The sequence below is a fragment of the Trachemys scripta genome, chromosome 19 (genome assembly GCF_013100865.1).
Source record: "Trachemys scripta elegans isolate TJP31775 chromosome 19, CAS_Tse_1.0, whole genome shotgun sequence".
NCBI lineage: Eukaryota > Metazoa > Chordata > Testudines > Emydidae > Trachemys > Trachemys scripta.
In genome coordinates, this window is record NC_048316.1 from 22202 (window position 1) to 39404 (window position 17203).

At 45.0% G+C, this 17203-nt stretch overlaps 1 protein-coding gene across 10 annotated transcripts in view; it reads right to left on the reverse strand.

Moving 5' to 3' along the window:
* The window catches only part of SLC45A1 (solute carrier family 45 member 1), a 139877-nt gene that overhangs the window by 9095 nt on the left and 113579 nt on the right, over positions 1 to 17203 (reverse strand). For 8 of the 10 annotated variants that reach the window (XM_034753203.1, XM_034753195.1, XM_034753198.1 and 5 more), the window contains 5 exons: positions 9337 to 9744; positions 7931 to 8023; positions 4902 to 5126; positions 1904 to 2613; positions 259 to 412 (listed from right to left, as the gene is read on the reverse strand). In XM_034753203.1, coding sequence (XP_034609094.1) covers positions 259 to 412; positions 1904 to 2613; positions 4902 to 5126; positions 7931 to 8023; positions 9337 to 9733 — 1579 coding nt within the window. In that variant the 5' untranslated portion in view covers positions 9734 to 9744. Of the gene's footprint in view, positions 1 to 258; positions 413 to 1903; positions 2614 to 4901; positions 5127 to 7930; positions 8024 to 9336; positions 9745 to 13291; positions 13430 to 17203 lie in introns of those variants that run through there. The other 2 variants (XM_034753202.1, XM_034753205.1) reach the window with 2 other exon arrangements.

A 17203-nucleotide genomic window follows, 5' to 3' on the forward strand; every position in this document is an offset into this window, starting at 1 on the left:
AATATGTATTCTTTATTTATGGCAGAAAATAATCTAGTTATAGAAGAAACAGAAGAGACTTTCTGGAGTTTGGAATACTATCAGTCACCTCCGTGGAGAAAATTAAGACCCAGTTAGTCAGTAGTCCTAAGCAAGGGACAACCACAATAGATCAAACACTTTAAAATATTAATCTAAACTGATTCTTAAACCATTTTCTTCTGAAGGAAAATAGGATTACTTTCATGGTGAAAACAACATGACACTGTGCAGGTTTACCTAGGAAGTGGTTGATGCAGAGGTTACGCAGAGTCTTGGGCATGTGGCAGATGGTTGAACAAAGAAGTTTCATGGAAAGTGATTGCTCAGACATCTCACCTGATCCATTCAACTCACTCTCATACTTCACACCATTCAGCAAAATAATAGCAACCTGCACCATAAGAACTCCAAATCAGAAAACAATATAAAAACAAAGCTGTGTTATATTACATTTCTTTGAGGTCACTGAGAGTGTTGCCATAAAAAGTAAACATTGAGAATAAAGATGAGTCTAGATTCAGTGGGGATGCAAGCAATGGAGTAAATAAGTTAATCATAAAATGCAAAGTAGTGTTCTGTGCATTGTTCTGGATTTCAGTGGATTTGAAACAAGTATCTTTCACTCTTCTGGATTTCTTTGGGAACCAAATTTAGTACTGGCATAAGTGGACATGAATCCAATTGAAGTGAATAGGAGCTGTACTCATAACAGGGGTACATTTGGGCCGCAGGAATACTAGGGGTGGTGCAGACAAAAGGACCTCCTTTAATTTACACACGTATGTTAGTTGCTTTTCCTACTATTCCATACACACATGGGGTGAAATCCTGGCCCCACTGAAGTCAGGGAAGCTAGGATTTTACTCATAGTGGTAAATTACACTCATTTTGCACAGCTACTGAATGTCTAGTTGGTGCATGTTAAAGTACTTCCTATTCCCTCCTGCACCTTTTAAGACCAACTTACATCTAGCATGTAATTTACACTACCATTTATTTCACTCCTGAATTTTGCTAAAAGATTTACATGGGTGTTGCACCTGCTAATATCAGGCTATCTTTGGCTGAGGTTGGCTCATGTTTACAAAGGGCTGCCGAATGTGTTCCCTATACAAAATGAGCTCATTCACAAGCCTGAAAACAGAAATATGATGGCAAAAAATATTTATGTTAAACATGTTTCAAAACACAAAATGTATAAATGGGTAAAAAGACAGCAAAATAAACATACATAACGGGACAGTTGCCTCATTTCTGCTCCCGTTATGTACCGGCATAGAGGTCCCTGGCCTCCTGCAGATTCCCAGGAAACCACTAGGTTTGGGACCAGCCTTTTCCCAGGAGCTGGAAAATCTCATTTTTCCTGATGAGAACATGGGTAGTAATCTTCATGAGGGGATGCTCACAGCAAAACGCACCCCCACCCACCATTACTTTGATTATCATTTCATGGGCTGTGAAACAATTGTGGCTAACATTATTAACCTCAGAAATGCTGATGCAGATAATTTGCCTCTGCACCTTGTGTTATGTTGTCTGAGGGGTGGGAAAAGGCCCACATTATTCCCTGGTAGAGAGTCCAAATCATAAATAATTTCCTGCAATCTCTTACTAATTTTTGTTCCCGAAATCCTCTCCCTCTTATTAATAGACTCATATTATGAGTTCTTATATTGTATTCCCATCATAGCTTTCATAAACAAGCTGTTACAAAGAGCCCCTAATCACAAGTGTGCATAGACAAACAAAAAAAGTCAGTCATTATGATAAAAGTATATATTTAGGCATTTTAAAATAAAAGGTAAAACTATCTAACAAGACTAAATGAATGTTCAAATTACATGGTCATGACATTGTTTCTGGAGATATTTTCTCCCCTTACCTGTTGGCTGAAGGTTACGTTTCTTCTCCTGCTACTTTCTGGACAATATCCTGTGACAACATCTGGAATGGCCAAGGTCTGAGGCCTTTTCAGAATCCCTATTGATCGTGGCTTTATTGCATCCAGTGAACCCACCCTTAGTGCATCTCCATCTGGCCCTGGATTTACAGAATTCTCCCCTTGGTCCAGGATTCCATTTTCTTGACAGTAAAAGCCCTCTGGCACCCTGGGAAAGCTGACACTGATTGCCTGTCTCGGCAAGCTAGCTGGGATTGCTAAATAGCCATCATACCCTCCTGTGAAGCAGTCTATGAGTACGCTGTCAATATTTGAGGTCCCAAATGATGATGCAAATTCATTAATTCCTGTCAAGGAGTTGTCTCTGCTGTTAAAACTGCCATATTTAGGTGTGAGTGGGCTCAGAGGGGAAATTGGACTTGTAAAACTGAGATTTTCATTTACACCTTCCTCAAACAAAAGAGGTGGAGAAGGAGGAAGAGGAAGACTTGGACTCTTCATCACTTTTTTCTTCTTGCTAAAAGACTGCAGTGGTCTTTCTGGAATGCTAATTAGAGTCAAGACAGTAGTGATAGTCAATATTATTGCTGTGAAGACATAGATGACACGGAGCTGCCCTCCCACAGCTCTTCCAAAACTGGTTTTATCCCAATTTATTCCTCCAACAACATAACCAAAGCCACCTCCAAGACCTGGTGGGGAAAATAGATTAAGATTACCTTCCCCAGCCAATCCCTAAAGAAAAAAGGCAATGAAACACAGCAACATTTGAATCATGAGTTCTGAGCTACATTCCCAATTCCTAGTTAATCACTTTAAAGATTTCTCTCTCTTAAATACAATACTAAACAATACAATAGCCTGCACCAAAAGCACATTAATGATGACACAGAGAGGGGAAGGACTATAAAGGGAAGGACAACAGCCCTCCTGTGTACAATACTATAAAATCCCTCCTGGCCAGAGACTCCAAAAATCCTTTTACCTGTAAAGGGTTAAGAAGCTCAGGTAACCTGGCTGACACCTGACCCAAAGGACCTATAAGGGGACAAGATACTTTCAAATCTTGGTGGGGGGAAGGCTTTTGTTTGGGCTCTTTGTTTTGGTGGGAGTTCGCTCTTGGGACTAAGAGGGACCAGACATCAATCCAGGCTCTCCAAATCTTTCTGAACAAGTCTCTCATATTTCAAACTTGTAAGTACAACCAGGCAAGACGTGTTAGTTTTATCTTTGTTTTCTCAACTTGTAAATGTACCTTTTGATAGGGTGTTTATCTCTGTTTGCTGTAACTTTGAACCTAAGGCTAGAGGGGGGTCCTCTGGGCTCTTTAAGTTTGATTACCCTGTAAAGTTATTTTCCATCCTGATTTTACAGAGATGATTTTTACCTTTTTCTTTTAATTAAAAGACTTCTTTTTAAGAACCTGATTGATTTTTCCTTGTTTTTAGATCCAAGGCGGTTGGCTCTTGATCCACCAGGAGTTGGTGGGAGAAAGGAGGGGGGATGGTTAATTTCTCCTTGTTTTAAGATCCAAGGGGTTTGGATCTGTATTCACCAGGGAATTGGTGAAGAGTCTCTCAAGGCTACCCAGGGAAGGGAATTAGCACATTGGGAGTGGTGGCAGCGGACCAGATCTAAGCTGGTAGTTAAGCTTAGAAGTTTTCATGTAGGCCCCCTTCTTTACCCTAAAGTTCAGAATGGGGAAGGAGCCTTGACAAGGGGGTTGATGCTGCACAAGTAACTGATATAAAGAACTTGAAGCCAGCTCTAGTCCCAGATTTGCCAGTTCATTTTAGGACAAGTCACTTAACCTTTGTATGTGTCAGAGTCCCCACCTGTAAAATGACAACAGTGATGCTTACCTGTCTTATGGAATAGCTCTAAGATTAAAGTGCATTTCTCCTCTGAAAAGTGGAGAAGTTAAAATTGATCCTTCATCTCAATAGGAAGCTTTTCCCTGTGTGTATTCAGAGTCAGATTAGCTCAATTTACTGAATAATGAGCTGGATACACATTTGAAGTGGCAACACTGTTTAAAACAAACACTATATAAAATATATAAATTATACAAGCGCCATTCATGTGGTGACAGCCTTAGGCCAATGTCCTTTCTTTCATCACACACATATATAGGGCAATGCAGAAGAATGTTTTATAAATCTGTTGAAAGAGGAAAACTAGACTGCAGAGTTCGACAGCTAACAATGAAAATAAGGGTCAGCTGGTTTAGGGTACCCAGCAGGATTTGCCTCCTCCAATAAAGCCAATAAAAATGGTATGTTCGCCTGAGTATTCTCATCTCCTCTCTCTGTGAATATTATTGCTACCACATCTGTTTGAGGGGGGGTCTCATGAAGAGCTGCTCAAGAATTTAGTTTATTTCTATTTTTACATTTGTTGTGAAACTCTGACAATAAAACCAAACTGATAAAGGGCAAAATATCACAAACTTACTATAATTTATACACTGTTTATTTTTTAAATTACTGAAGTTACCTATTGAGTTATGCTTATAGTAGAGGAAAAGAGACAGTTCCCCAACCCAAAGCTGTATGTATCTTTACAGTTCAAAGACCTATGGTATATACCAGGGGTTGGCAACCTTTCAGAAGTGGTATGCCAAGTCTTCATTTATTCACTCTAATTTAAGGTTTCACGTGCCAGTAATACATTCTAACTTTTTTAGAAGGTCTCTTTCTATAAGTCTATAATATATAACTAAACTATTGTTGTATGTAAAGTAAATAAGCTTTTTAAAATATTTAAGAAGCTTCATTTAAAATTAAATTAAAATGCAGAGCCACCCGGACGGGTGGCCAGGACCCAGGCAGTGTGAGTGCCACTGAAAAATCAGCTCGCGTGCCATAGGTTGCCTACCCCTGGTATATACACACATTTGTGCCATGCTATTCTACATTGAATCTTGTCTGCTCATAGCTAAATGGCTATATACCATGCAAGAATAAATAAAAGCGCATACCTGCTAACAAAGCATGGATGTTAAGCCCTCTGTCTTGATCCACTGGGCTACACACATCCATCATGTAGGCATGACTGGGATTGTCTGCCGAATCTGCACTAACGTCCATTAGGACCACCCCACAGATTGTGAGAATGATCCCCCATTTATGGTTATTCACAGTATCAGCTAAGGCGCTGCCAATGTCCCTTCCATTCAGCATAAGTGAGAGCCCCAATAATGCTCCTAGGAACAAGGAATTAAATTAGATCAACCGGGAGGAAAAAATTATGAAGGCCCATCCTTCCCTGCTCTCCAACTGTTATTCTACACTAAACTCAGTACAGCAGGTAGCCTCATTCACAGTCAGATCACCACAGACCAGGGGTTCTGTGTGGTTTATGGAAAGATTTTGGATCTCTGTTCCCGACAATGTCCAAACTAACTGAATTATTTGCTCTTCTTAGATCCAACCTCAAAATTTAATGAGCACTTTCCATAGTTTGTTTGTAGCATTTCCTTTCTGCTGACAGTCCTTCACATAGGCCTAGATCTCTCCAGATCTTTGAGCAGACAGGATGATTCCATGCCTATACATCTCTAGTTGCCCACACAAGAGGCAGTGGGAGAGTGCCCTCTGTCAACACTACAAGCTAGAGGTGTAGTTCCCAGGTAACATACATATACTCACACTAGCTCTCATCAAGCTATTGCAATTATAAATCATAATGTAGCCACAATAGCACAGGCAGTGACAGCATGGCTTAGTTTTACTGAGTACATACCCACCAATTTCCCACAGGTTTGTACTTAGTATAGCTAAGCCATGCCTCTGCTGCTGTTGCCCATGCTACCATGGTTACACTACTATTAAGGCTTGTGCTAGCTCAATGAGAACCAGTGCGAGTATGCGTACATGAGTTGTGAATCACACACATAGCTCAAAGATTAGATGTAGCACCGTTCCACCCTCCTTGAAACCCTATAGATGCCCCTCTCCGGGAGCTCCACATAGAAGGAGCTTCATGGTAGGGAATAGACTGTCCACACTCAACAGCACCATCCACTGCAAGTGCAGCAGATATAGGAGGGAATGCTGCTTGAAACACTAACTGCCCTTTGCTTCCCCTTCCTGCGGGCTACTGCACAACAGTAGGGAGACTCAACCAGAGGCAAACTAGAAGACTCCTGCCTCTCTGGATCTGTCAGCCCCAGCAAACTCTAGAGAGCCCCATAACTCTCCCCTGGAGCAGGGAACCTCTCTGGCCCCCTCATGTTGGGGCTTTCACTCTGGTAAAGGCTATATGGGCAATAGTCTATGTATTTCTCTGACCAACTATAAATCCCTTCTGCTTTTGAGGAAACTAAAAGCTGAGGTCAGCAAATGGGATTAAGTGTAAAATTCAACCCAAACAGCATTGCACACACACCTCATTTTCAAACACTAACCAGCTAAAGCTCATAGCACCTCTCTTATGGAGAAAAGGAAACTGGTATAGTGAAGGCCAGAGATTCTACCAGCAGGGATGGCAGGTTTGTAGAAATTTTGGTGGTGCCCAGAACCCGCCCCAACTCCACCCCCCACCTGCCCAAGGCTCTGGGAGGGAGTTTGGGTGGGGGAGGAGATCTGGGGTGCAGGCCCTAGGCAGGGGCAGGGGATTGGGGTGCAGGCTCTGGGAGGGAGTTTGGGGATGGGAGTGGGTGTGGAGGGAGGGGGTGCAGGTTCTGGGAGGGAGTTTGGGGAAGGGAAGGGGTGCAGGGGGAGGGGGTGTGGGGAGAGGGCTGTGGCTGCAGATGAGGGGTTTGGGTGCGGGAGGGGCTCAGGGCGAGAGTAGGAGTGTGGGGGCGAGGGCTCTGTCTGGGGCTGGGGAGTTTGGGGTGTTAGAGAGGCTCAGGGCTGGGGCAGAGGGTTGGAGTGCAGGGGGATGAGGGCTCTGGTTGGGACTGGAGATGAGGTGTTTGGGGTGTGGGAGGGGCTCAGGGCTCGGGCAGAGGGTCAGGGTGTGGGGGGGATGAGGGCTCTGGCTGGGACTGGGGATAAGGTGTTTGGGGTGCTGGAGGGGCTCAGGGCTCAGGCAGAGGATTGAGGGTGCGGTGTGGGGGTGAAAGCTCTGACTGGGGGTGTGGGCTCTGGGGTGGGGCAGGGCTGGGTATGAGTTTGAGTTTGGGGTGCAGGCAGGCTGCTCCGGGACGGGGGCCAGAGAGGAGGACTCCCCCCAGCCCTTTCCCTGCCAGTAGCAGCAAGCTCTGGGGGAGGAACCCCCCTTTCCCGCCCCCCCAGCAGGACACTCACCCCCACCACTGTCACTGCATGTGCTCCTAGGGCCCCTCTCGGGTCCAGGAATCTCCCTCGCCTCCCCCGTGGTGGGTGCTGGGGGATACTGCGTGCACCTCCTCCCCAGCTGTTGCCCCTGACTGTAGCCTCATTGGGGGTGAGGGATGGGGCTGCCCCTTGCCCAGCGTGGGGCAGGAGCAGTGACTGCGGGCGGTGGGGGAGGGGAGCCTGTGCTGGTAGAAGGTCTTGCCGGAAAAGGGAAGGGTCTGAGGGCCCTGGCAGTAGAGAATGGGGGGCATTAGGACCCTGCGGCAGCAGTTGCTGCAGGGAGGCAGCATGGAGCTGCATGGGAGAGACAGGGAGGCTCTGCTCCAGGGGCTCTGGGAAGGCAAGAGGGGGCCGGGGAACACTCAGGGGAGGCGGCAGGTGGGGACACCCGGCCCCAAATATTGGTGGAGCTGGGCTCCTGGGCTCTGAATATTGCTGGTGCCCAGGATGGTGCTGATGTCTACCAGAGCCACATGGCAAGTGTCAGGGCTGGAATTAGAAGTCAAGGTTTTGGACCCCAGTCCTATGCTTTGTTCACCAGCTGTGACACTCACCGCCCTGCACAGTTGAGGGGAAGGGGAATGGGGCTTTCCAGGTCAGAGCATTGCACAGGGAGGAGAGGGGAACAAGAGAACACTACCTGGGAGAAGAGGTTTTCACTGTCTGTTTTACATATTTTGAGATTTAAAGTTATTTTGCTTTTATATTTAAAAAAAGAAAAACACACCTATTGCCAGGACCAGAATGAAGGGTCGCCTCCTGCCAAATCTTGATGTGCATCTGTCACTCCAGGCCCCCAGCAAAGGCTGCAGCAGGAATCCTGAAACAAAAATGACTCATAAGTAATGGACATTTCTGTAACCATTTTGTTTCACCAAGACTTCATAATGGGAAGTTTAAAAGGCAGGAATTGCATCATTAAGGCAGAATGTGACCTTCTCGATCAATAGTAGTCATCTATGCCCAGATTTTGAAAAGTATCAGGCATTGCTGTGCTTGGTGTTGCTATGCCTAATTGATTTAGGAACCTAAATCTTATTTTCAAAAGGGACATAGGCACTTGAAATTTTGGCTCCTAAGTGCCTACATGACTTTGGAAATGAGATTTAGGCGCCTTATCAGTTAAGTGTTGCAATGCTGAGTACAGCAAGACCTAAATACCATAAAAAATCTGGACCGTAGGCTTTTGCACTATTTACTTCTTTGAATTTCCTGGAGTGGAAGCTGTAAACTGTAGTACATTGTGTAATGCTCAGCTGGTACCAGTCTGACACAATACAATTCAATCCACTTCAAAATAACAGTGGAGTTTGACAAAAAGTGTAAAATGAATGGGCAATTATTTTATCCCGTGAAGTGCTCTGTTCTGTATGAACAACTTTACTGCCTTAATCCGGAACTTCCTTATGAGGCTAACAGTAAGTCAATGTTTAATCTGAATGTTGCCTGGATTATCCTGGGCCAGGTAGGGATTCAGTGACTGAGGAAAGGAATTATTTCTTCTCTTCTTCTGTAATCAGTTTTAAAAGTACAAAGAGACAGAAGGATGTTACCCAAGTTGTGGAATAATACTTTCTGTTATTCTTCCTTTACAGAAGAATACACCTTTCACCCCATGTCTGTTCAGAGGAATATGCCACAACCCCAACAGAAAGCAAAACTCTGGACTCAAGTAGATTTACTTCATCCCTGGGATGCCTTGTTTAACTCAAAGCTACCCCCACCTTCCCACCCAGCTAGCTGACAGGCCCAGAGAGGTTTAGTCTCCATATTCTCCCCCTCTTTCTGTTGGGTCAATAGAAGTTAGTTCCTTGACTTTTTTTAAATTAATTTTTAAATATACAAATGGAGTAGCCAAAATTCTGGAAGTATGTTGGCTGCAAATAAAAAATAGACTCAGAAATCAGTAATGAGAAATCCCTCTTTGGTCACATCTCGCCCTCCTTCGCCAGGGCCAGTGAGGTATATTCTCCATTTTGTTCTCTAAAATTATGGGTAGTGGTTCCAACTTCCACATCACATGTGTGAAACCTGTAAAGTAAATTAAATAGCAAAAAAAGAAAGAACTCAGTGTCAAACTAATCCCTTGTGAAGTGGAAAAGCAGGAGGGTAAAATTAGCGTAAAAAAATTACCTAGTATTGGGCTGATAAACCACACTATTCCATACAACTGATCCGGCAGCCCCATCTGAAGCAATACAGGAGTCACATAGGCTGTTTCCATGGCATAGCTGAACTCGATCCCAAAGAGAATACACCCATTAAACAGCAGTTCTAGGAAAGATCTCTGAGGGTGGAGATCCCCAAAGTCAATCAGATCAATAGGGCATGGTGTATTTGGGGGTGGTGGAGGGGAGGGGCGGATGTGTTTTCTCCTCTTTGGGTGTCTTTTAAAGTTGTTGGCACGATGACTGATGTGGCGAGTGACAGATCCGGAATAGCCTGAGATCTGTGACCTCCAGAATTCCTGACAAGACAGGCTGGGGAAAAGCACGTCGCTGGGAGGGGTTGCTGCAGCTGAAGGGATCATCGTGGATATTCCTGGGAGGAAAAAAGCTGAGATTCAGTATTGCTATGAAAGAGAAATGTCACCTGATTTTAGCTGCTGAAGTTCTAGCCCATTTCTGGTCATGGAGCATATTGAATGCTTCAGCCTTTCACAGAACATAAGATTTTAATGTAGAAAATGAATGCTGGTCGATTCAAGAACTTTCTGTGCTAATAACCTAATAGGATACACACTGGCCCCTAGGGGCCTTTCCCTCTCATAATGCCCTTGCAGGTCACTACAGTTCATGGATGACATGGAACCAATATTGTGAGAGGGAAGGAATCTAGAGTGCCAGTGATGAAGGACAAGTTCCCAGTTCGATCACGTGCAGTAGAGCTATTTGCTGTGGTTATCATGAAAGCTAAGAGGTTGTTAATTTCCTCCGCCCCGGCATTTTGTGAAGTCTAGGGCAGCAGGCCCACGCTGCTGCCTTCCTTAGATATCTCTCTCTCTCTCTCTCTCTCTCACATGCTGTTTGAAAGGCCTTTTTATTTTAAATTAAGAAAAACAAAAAGACAGGACAAAAGTAACATTCATCAGAGGCCAGGATCTCTTTTGCCTCACAAACTGACAGTGTGATATACAGCTTCAGTACAGAGAAAATAAAATCATAGCAGAAACATAGATAGACCACGGTTTATTAATCTAAGTTTATTTTTGAGATGGGACTATGTGTCGATTATGACAGAATGCACCTGTTCGACATCTCCTCTTCCAGTTCCTCAACTTCATTTTGAGATTCACCTTTTGCAGCAACGTTTGAATTTACTTCTTCCACCCAGGAAAGCCCATAATCATATTTTTTTCACATAGTAATTGGCAATCAGCTTCAGTTTCAGCTCTTTGGGTTTCAGTGAGAAGAGGAAGAAAGGGAGAGTGAAGGACCCGCCACCGAATTGCCGCTTAAGACCCTGGAGAGGGCTGTGGCTGGGAAAAACTGGGCTGATTGGGGAAGCAGCCACAGCTGTGGCCAGCTCAATCAGGGCCCAGCTGTGGGCCAGACACTGGGGGAGTCTCTCTCCAGCTCTGGAGGAAGAGGGCCAAGCTGCTGGGGGACACATGGTACCTGAAGTGGAGCAATGTTGCGGAAGAGCAAAGGGAGCTGGAGAGCTCCAGCCTGGTAAACCCACAGGCTGCATGCCTTGCTGAAAGCCTTGGACAGGTACTGGGGCTGCAGAGGGGCAGCCTGGGGATAGGAAAAGGCATCAGGTCCTAACCCCCTTGCCAATGATGAGTGGCCATTACAGACTGCAGTCTGCCCCAGTGAGCAGGGGTTAGATGATGACTGGCAGTAGTCACTGAGGCAAGATGGGGATAGAGGGTTGGGGGTTCCCCTGGAAGGGGAGACCCAGAGTATGGGGGTACTGCTGGGGCAGAACCCTGACGTAAAGGGGCACTGGGGTCTGGGAGGGACATGGGGCCAGCACCAGGTAAGACACTGGCCAGCAGAGGGTGCTCTGGGCTGGACAAGAGCTAATTCCCAGAACAACCAGCAGGAGGCGCTGTGCCAGTGAGTCTTCGCTTTGCTACAGATGTCTTAGCAGGAGTGTTGTAAGCAAGACACAAGAAGTAATTCTTCTGCTCTACTCCGTGCTGATTAGGCCTCAACTGGAGTATTGTGTCCAGTTCTGGGCACACATTTCAGGAAAGATGTGGACAAATTGGAGAAAGTCCAGAGAAGAGCAACAAAAATTATTAAAGGTCTAGAAAACATGACCTATGAGGGAAGACTGAAAAAATTGGGTTTGTTTAGTCTGGAAAAGAAAAGACTCAGAGGGGATATGATAACAGTTTTCCTTATAACAACCTTTTATGTACTTGAAGAGGGAGAAAAATTACTGCTCTTAACCTCTGAGGATAAGACAAGAAGCAATGGGCTTAAATTGCAGCAAGGTAGGTTTAGGTTGGACATTAGGAAAAACTTCCTAACTGTCAGGGTGGTTAAGCACTAGAATAAATTGCCTAGAGAGGTTATGGAATCTCTATCATTGGAGATTTTTTAAGAGCAGGTTAGATAAACACCTTTCAGGGATGGTCTAGATAATACTTCAGTCCCAGCACTCGTGGCAGGACTGACTAGATGACCTCTCGATGTCCCTTCCAGTCCTATGATTCTATGAAGAGATTCCTGTATATAACTCAAAAAATATGTAATGCACTTTGAGATCATTTGGATTGAGAGGTTCTGCATAAGTAGGAGATATTATTGAATTGAGCAGCTTTCATTTTGAGTATACTTTACTTATGGGGTTTGGGAGGTTGAGTCTAAACACTAATAGTAAGATTGCTTTTCCCTAGAGTTTCATCTCAGCTCCACCTCGCAGGGGATAGAACCCATCTTCCTAGCACAGGGGCCCTCCGCTAAATTACAAACTTCCCTAACGTAGCAAATCAGGTAACATCTCCCTGGGAGTTAAACAGTTTGAGGGATAAAACTGTTACTGTATCTAAAGCAACCAGTATATAACTCTTAGTTACATTTCACTTTTAATTTTAAAGATTTTTTTTAAACTGGAAATTTTTTAGTGTTACAAATGTAATAAGTGTTTACCTTTTAGAACCAAGCCATTGTCCTGTCAACCAGGCTCATGAATCGTCAGAAGGATGCATGCATGGACATTATATACCTAAGCTCTTAGTACCCTCATTAACCAAAATGGAATTTTTTAAAAAAATATTAGAAAAAGAAACTTCTCTTGGACTAAGGCTTTGAGATTAATTTTCAAAGCACTGAATGTGCAACTAATCTTAATTTTCACATGAAAATGTCAGTCTAGAACTCTGTGCCATGGGCTGAAAATTTCCCTTTGCTTCTAGTTTCAGCCAAGAATTAAATCTACTATCCGTGATATAGCAATGGAAATGCGGAGAAACGATCACTCTAGTGCGGGAGATGAAGGCAAATGAGTCTAACAGCAGATTTGCCCAGACTTCAGAGTTCATTCATTTTTTTTTGTTTATCGTGTAAGATAAGCTTTGAATTGCAAATATAAAATATATAATTTCCCAGCACCTTGTATAAGATATACAAGGGTTCTTGATGCTTTCCCCAAATGTTCTGAAATACAAGGTTTGTTGATCAAAATGTATGAATAAAATCCATTCTGTCACCCTGTCTATTGTCAGGAAGGCAATTTAGAGCCCAGGTGACCTATTCACCAACATGAAGCATTTGAAGCAGAAAACCACAAATCATATCAGCCCTTGTGAAATTTTCACAGTAATGGCCATCCTCCATTTATACTAAATGAAAGTCAGGACATTCTGTCTTCTGAAGGCTCATTCTCTCTGGATTTCCCACAGCAGGAGAAGTATTATCCAAGGAACTGCACAGTGATCTGACTGCTAACTGCAGAAAGAGATGCAACTAAGAACAAAAGGTATCATCCTCTCCCTCCCATCCTCCTCTAAAATGTCACCCCATATACAGTATCTGTAAACCTTCCTGTCAAAGGGCCCCAGAGCAAATGCCCAGAGCGCTAAGAGAATGGATTGGATCCCAGAAAGCATTGCATTTGTTCAGTATGAAATAGTTACCTGTAATTACAGCTGGAGGAACATCCTTTTTCAAATGCTTATCTATGCCTGGATTATCCAAGGTACAGGTTCCTAGTCACTGCTGCTGTGGCTGAATCCTCCCTCCCCGCATAAGGCGCCTGCCTTCTGGCTGGGGAAGATGGTGATGTCATCACTACTCTCCCTCTCCTTTCTCCCCAGCCTGCTGGGGCTCTGCAGAAAGCATCAGCTTTTCTCTGTACCTCAGCTATTGTTTCTTAAAGCGGCAGGCTACAAGAACAAGCTGCCTGTATTGCATAACTAAGAGGAGAAATACCTGCATTCTCTTATTGTTAAATATTTCCAGTCTTCATAAGAGAATTTTTTTTACCCCACAAAGGGTTTGTAATCAAGTAGGATTGTTTTTACTAGGAGGCTGCTGGTGTGTTAACTGCTGTTTCAATTTAATAGTTTATTATATCAAAGGCTTCTAAAGTAAGAGTTGTATATTTAATAAGAAATCTATATAAACAAAATTACTCACTGCATTAATCAGCATTCTTTCACCACTTAATCCATCTTTTTATGGAAATGAAATAACACATAAGCAAAAAATGTTTGCCAACATCAACTCAACTCTGACCATGATCTCAATCCTCAATTGAGGGCACCCAGAATGACAGATTATGGTAAATTAAAACATTTGATCTAAGTGTGGAACATGCGTTAGGAAGGGGAGAAGGAAGAAAAGGGAAGCTCTAAGGAAAAGAAATAGTTGGGCAGAAACAGATGCAACTATAACCAGGGAGGAATATGAATCTTCAACATTACACAGGCCTCCAGAAAGATACTGTGTATGACCAGTCCTAAGCAATACATGCTCTGGAAATTTTTCAAAGTTGGTTTGAAATGTTGTATGGAGGAATTCAAAGATAGTGTCAGTTGCAGCTGACGAGGAGGTGCATGGCTCTTCCAGATATATTGAGAATTTCTGAACAACATTAAGCAGAAATTTATTTCACTCTCTGATTGGGCAGAAATTGATCAGAAGGAAAAATTAGTTATTATAAAACTCTTAACTGTAACAAGCAGGCATAGTACACCCCTATCTGCAGCTGCTAGTAGCTGCAAAATGAAGTACTTCTATTTAAATTCAGTATGTGTGAAGTAGAACATGTATGTCATGCGAGGTCTTGTACGCACAGAGAGAGTCCCTCAGGTAACTTGGGCCATTCTCGGGGTGGGCTTTGAAGAGGAGTGAAACCTTGAATCTAACGATTCAAAGGGGAGAGAGGTTTAGCAAAGACAGCAGAACACCATGTTAATGTGTTTTCAGTGGCCTGTCTTTCTGAGCAGACAAGCTGCTATGTTCTGAATGAACTCGAGCTGTTTTTAAGGTTGGCACTTTCATTCTTAGAGTGTGACAGATATAGCAGTTTCCTGCCACTATCTTTGGGAGATCTTACTGTATTAGTTTAGGTGTAAGCAGTCAGAATGAGCTCTCCCCTGACATCTGGAGGTGAGCTGTGGAAAAGGATTTCAGGGGCTGATCTTGTTTGCATAGGCCCTGCCTAGCATGATGGACTGCTTGCTCAAATGGTCACTTTGGCTGCTGTGGGATCCCCAGTCTCTTTGTTATTGGGGCAGGAGTAATGGAGGGTTGTTATCCTGGTTATGTGAATAAAGGACAGTAGAACTATACTTGGCATTTTAAGAAGGAGGGACTCGCCCTCAACTAAGTAACACTTGCTAGGCAGGGGACTTGGGTTCCAAGACACAGTAAATTGAGAGGGTAGGAACAGACATGTATAGGGAGTGGGATGGCTCTGTCTGAAATATCACTTATCTCCACTGTGCAAGAACAGGGTTAATTTTGACTCCATTAAGAGTCTTAGTGAATTCAGCTTTGCAGCATGTAATGATACCTAGGTCTAAGCATTAGACCTACTTTGGGCTAATGGTGTACCAGCACTGAGGCTCCCCTACGACCAGCTAAAATCACTGAGAGCTGAAGTTTCTAAGAGCAGAGATTGCTGAGAGCTGTTAAGGAGGGGGCCTGAAGACAAGTTGGTGAGTAGGATGGCTAGTTGAGAGGAGTGACTAGTGGTGAAGACTGCAGCAGAACCCCATGGAGAGGTGTGGCAATTGTCAACCTGCAGCAGAGCTCCCCATACCTCCCCCCACTTCAACCCAGGCTGGGAGGTAAACTCTGCAGAGGAACTTCTGAACTCTGGGGGCTGCACTGACCAAGGTCAGAAACTGTGGGTGGGGTGACTGTGCAGTTGCTGGACTTAAGACCCTGAGGGGGAAAGGACACTGCCAAACTTACTTGGGGATGGGTCTTTTGCTCATGGTTTGTGTTATGAATCCTGTTTGTGGTGGTTCCCCAACATAATGCCACATTGTTTCCCTCCTTTATTAAAAGGTTTTTGCTACACTCAGACTCTGTGCTTGTGAGAGGGGAAGTATTGCCTCCTAGAGGGGCCCGGGGGGTGGTATGTAATTGTCCCAGGTCACTGGATGGGGGCTTGAGCCGGTTTTGCACTGTTATTGAAATGGAACCCCTAGATACTGAACCCGGCCCTTGTTGCTGCCAACTCTGACAGGCAGAAGGGTTACATGTGTATCATTGTGGGCTAGGGACTGTACATAATTCTGTGTGGGAGGGTGACCACAGTTCCTCTAGGAACTAAGAGCAGTGTGGAGTTGTCCCCACACTTGCCCTGAAAGGGTTAAGGCAGCCAGAGAGGCCAATTAGCCTATTACTTGGCAAGGGTTGGGGGGGGGAGGAGATTAAGACTGCAAGAGAAGCTTTAATTAAAAGAAACTCACCTGTGCAGGAACAAGTATCAGGGGTAGCCGTGTTAGTCTGTATCTACAAAAACAACAAAGAGTCTGGTGGCACCTTAAAGACTAACAGATTTATTTGGGCATGAGCTTTCGTGAGTAAAAACCTCACTTCTTCGGATGCATAGAGTGAAAGCTACCCTGTGCAGGAACAGGTGGCACATATAGAAGCCAGGAAACTGGCACCAGAAGTGCTGGGTTGCTGGGAAAGACTGCAGTCACTCTCTGGGAAGGAGGAGGAGTGTTGGAGGCTGTAGAGGTGAGTAGCCTGCAGTTGCTCTCTGGGAGGCGGGAGTGGTGAAGCTGGCAGACCCAGAGAAGCAAGGGCAAGCCAGAAGGTTAGGAAAGGTCTGTTTAGGCAGTCTGGCTTGCTGGGAATATCAATGTAGGCAAAGAACTGTGCAGCCTGGAAAAATCCTGGTGAGGTGGGAGGGAGACATGGGTTTCCGCCACACATGCCAACTCCATGGGTGCTCTGGGCCTGGAGTACCCACGGGGGGGAAAAATTGGGTGCTCAGCACCCACCAGCGGCCCTCCTGATCAGCTCCTCACTCTCCCCCCAGCACCTCGTGCCCGCCGATGATCAGTGGCATGCAGGAGGTGCAGCGAGGATGGCGTGTACTTGGGGGAGGAATGGGGCAGGAAGAGGCTGGGCAGAGCAGCAATGGGAAAAGGTGGGGTGGGAGTTTGGGCAAAGGGTTGGAGTCTGGGTTAGGGTTAGCAACTCAGAATGGCACTCTTCTGCCAAAGAAAAGTGACAGCTGAGGAACCGGAAGCCTAGAGTAGGCGCTTTCACTCATGTGGGGTGTGTGATCCACCCACTGGGGGAGGCTAGCCCCCAGGCTGACCCCTTCTGCCCAAGGCTCTGCCCCTCCCCCACTGGAGCCCTGAGGGGCCCCCCCAATGCTGGGTGGGCAGCACAGCACCAGGCTGTGTGAGCTCTGACCCGAGCTGCCTCAAGTCCCAACCGCAAGCTGTCCTAATCCCGGGGGGGGTGGGGGAAGAGCAGTAAGCCAGAGGGGACCTGGGGGCACTACGTGGGCAGGACCACATGGGGCTGTTTGGGGAAGCTTAGCCTCCCCAGGCCTGTGAGATACGCTGCTCTTG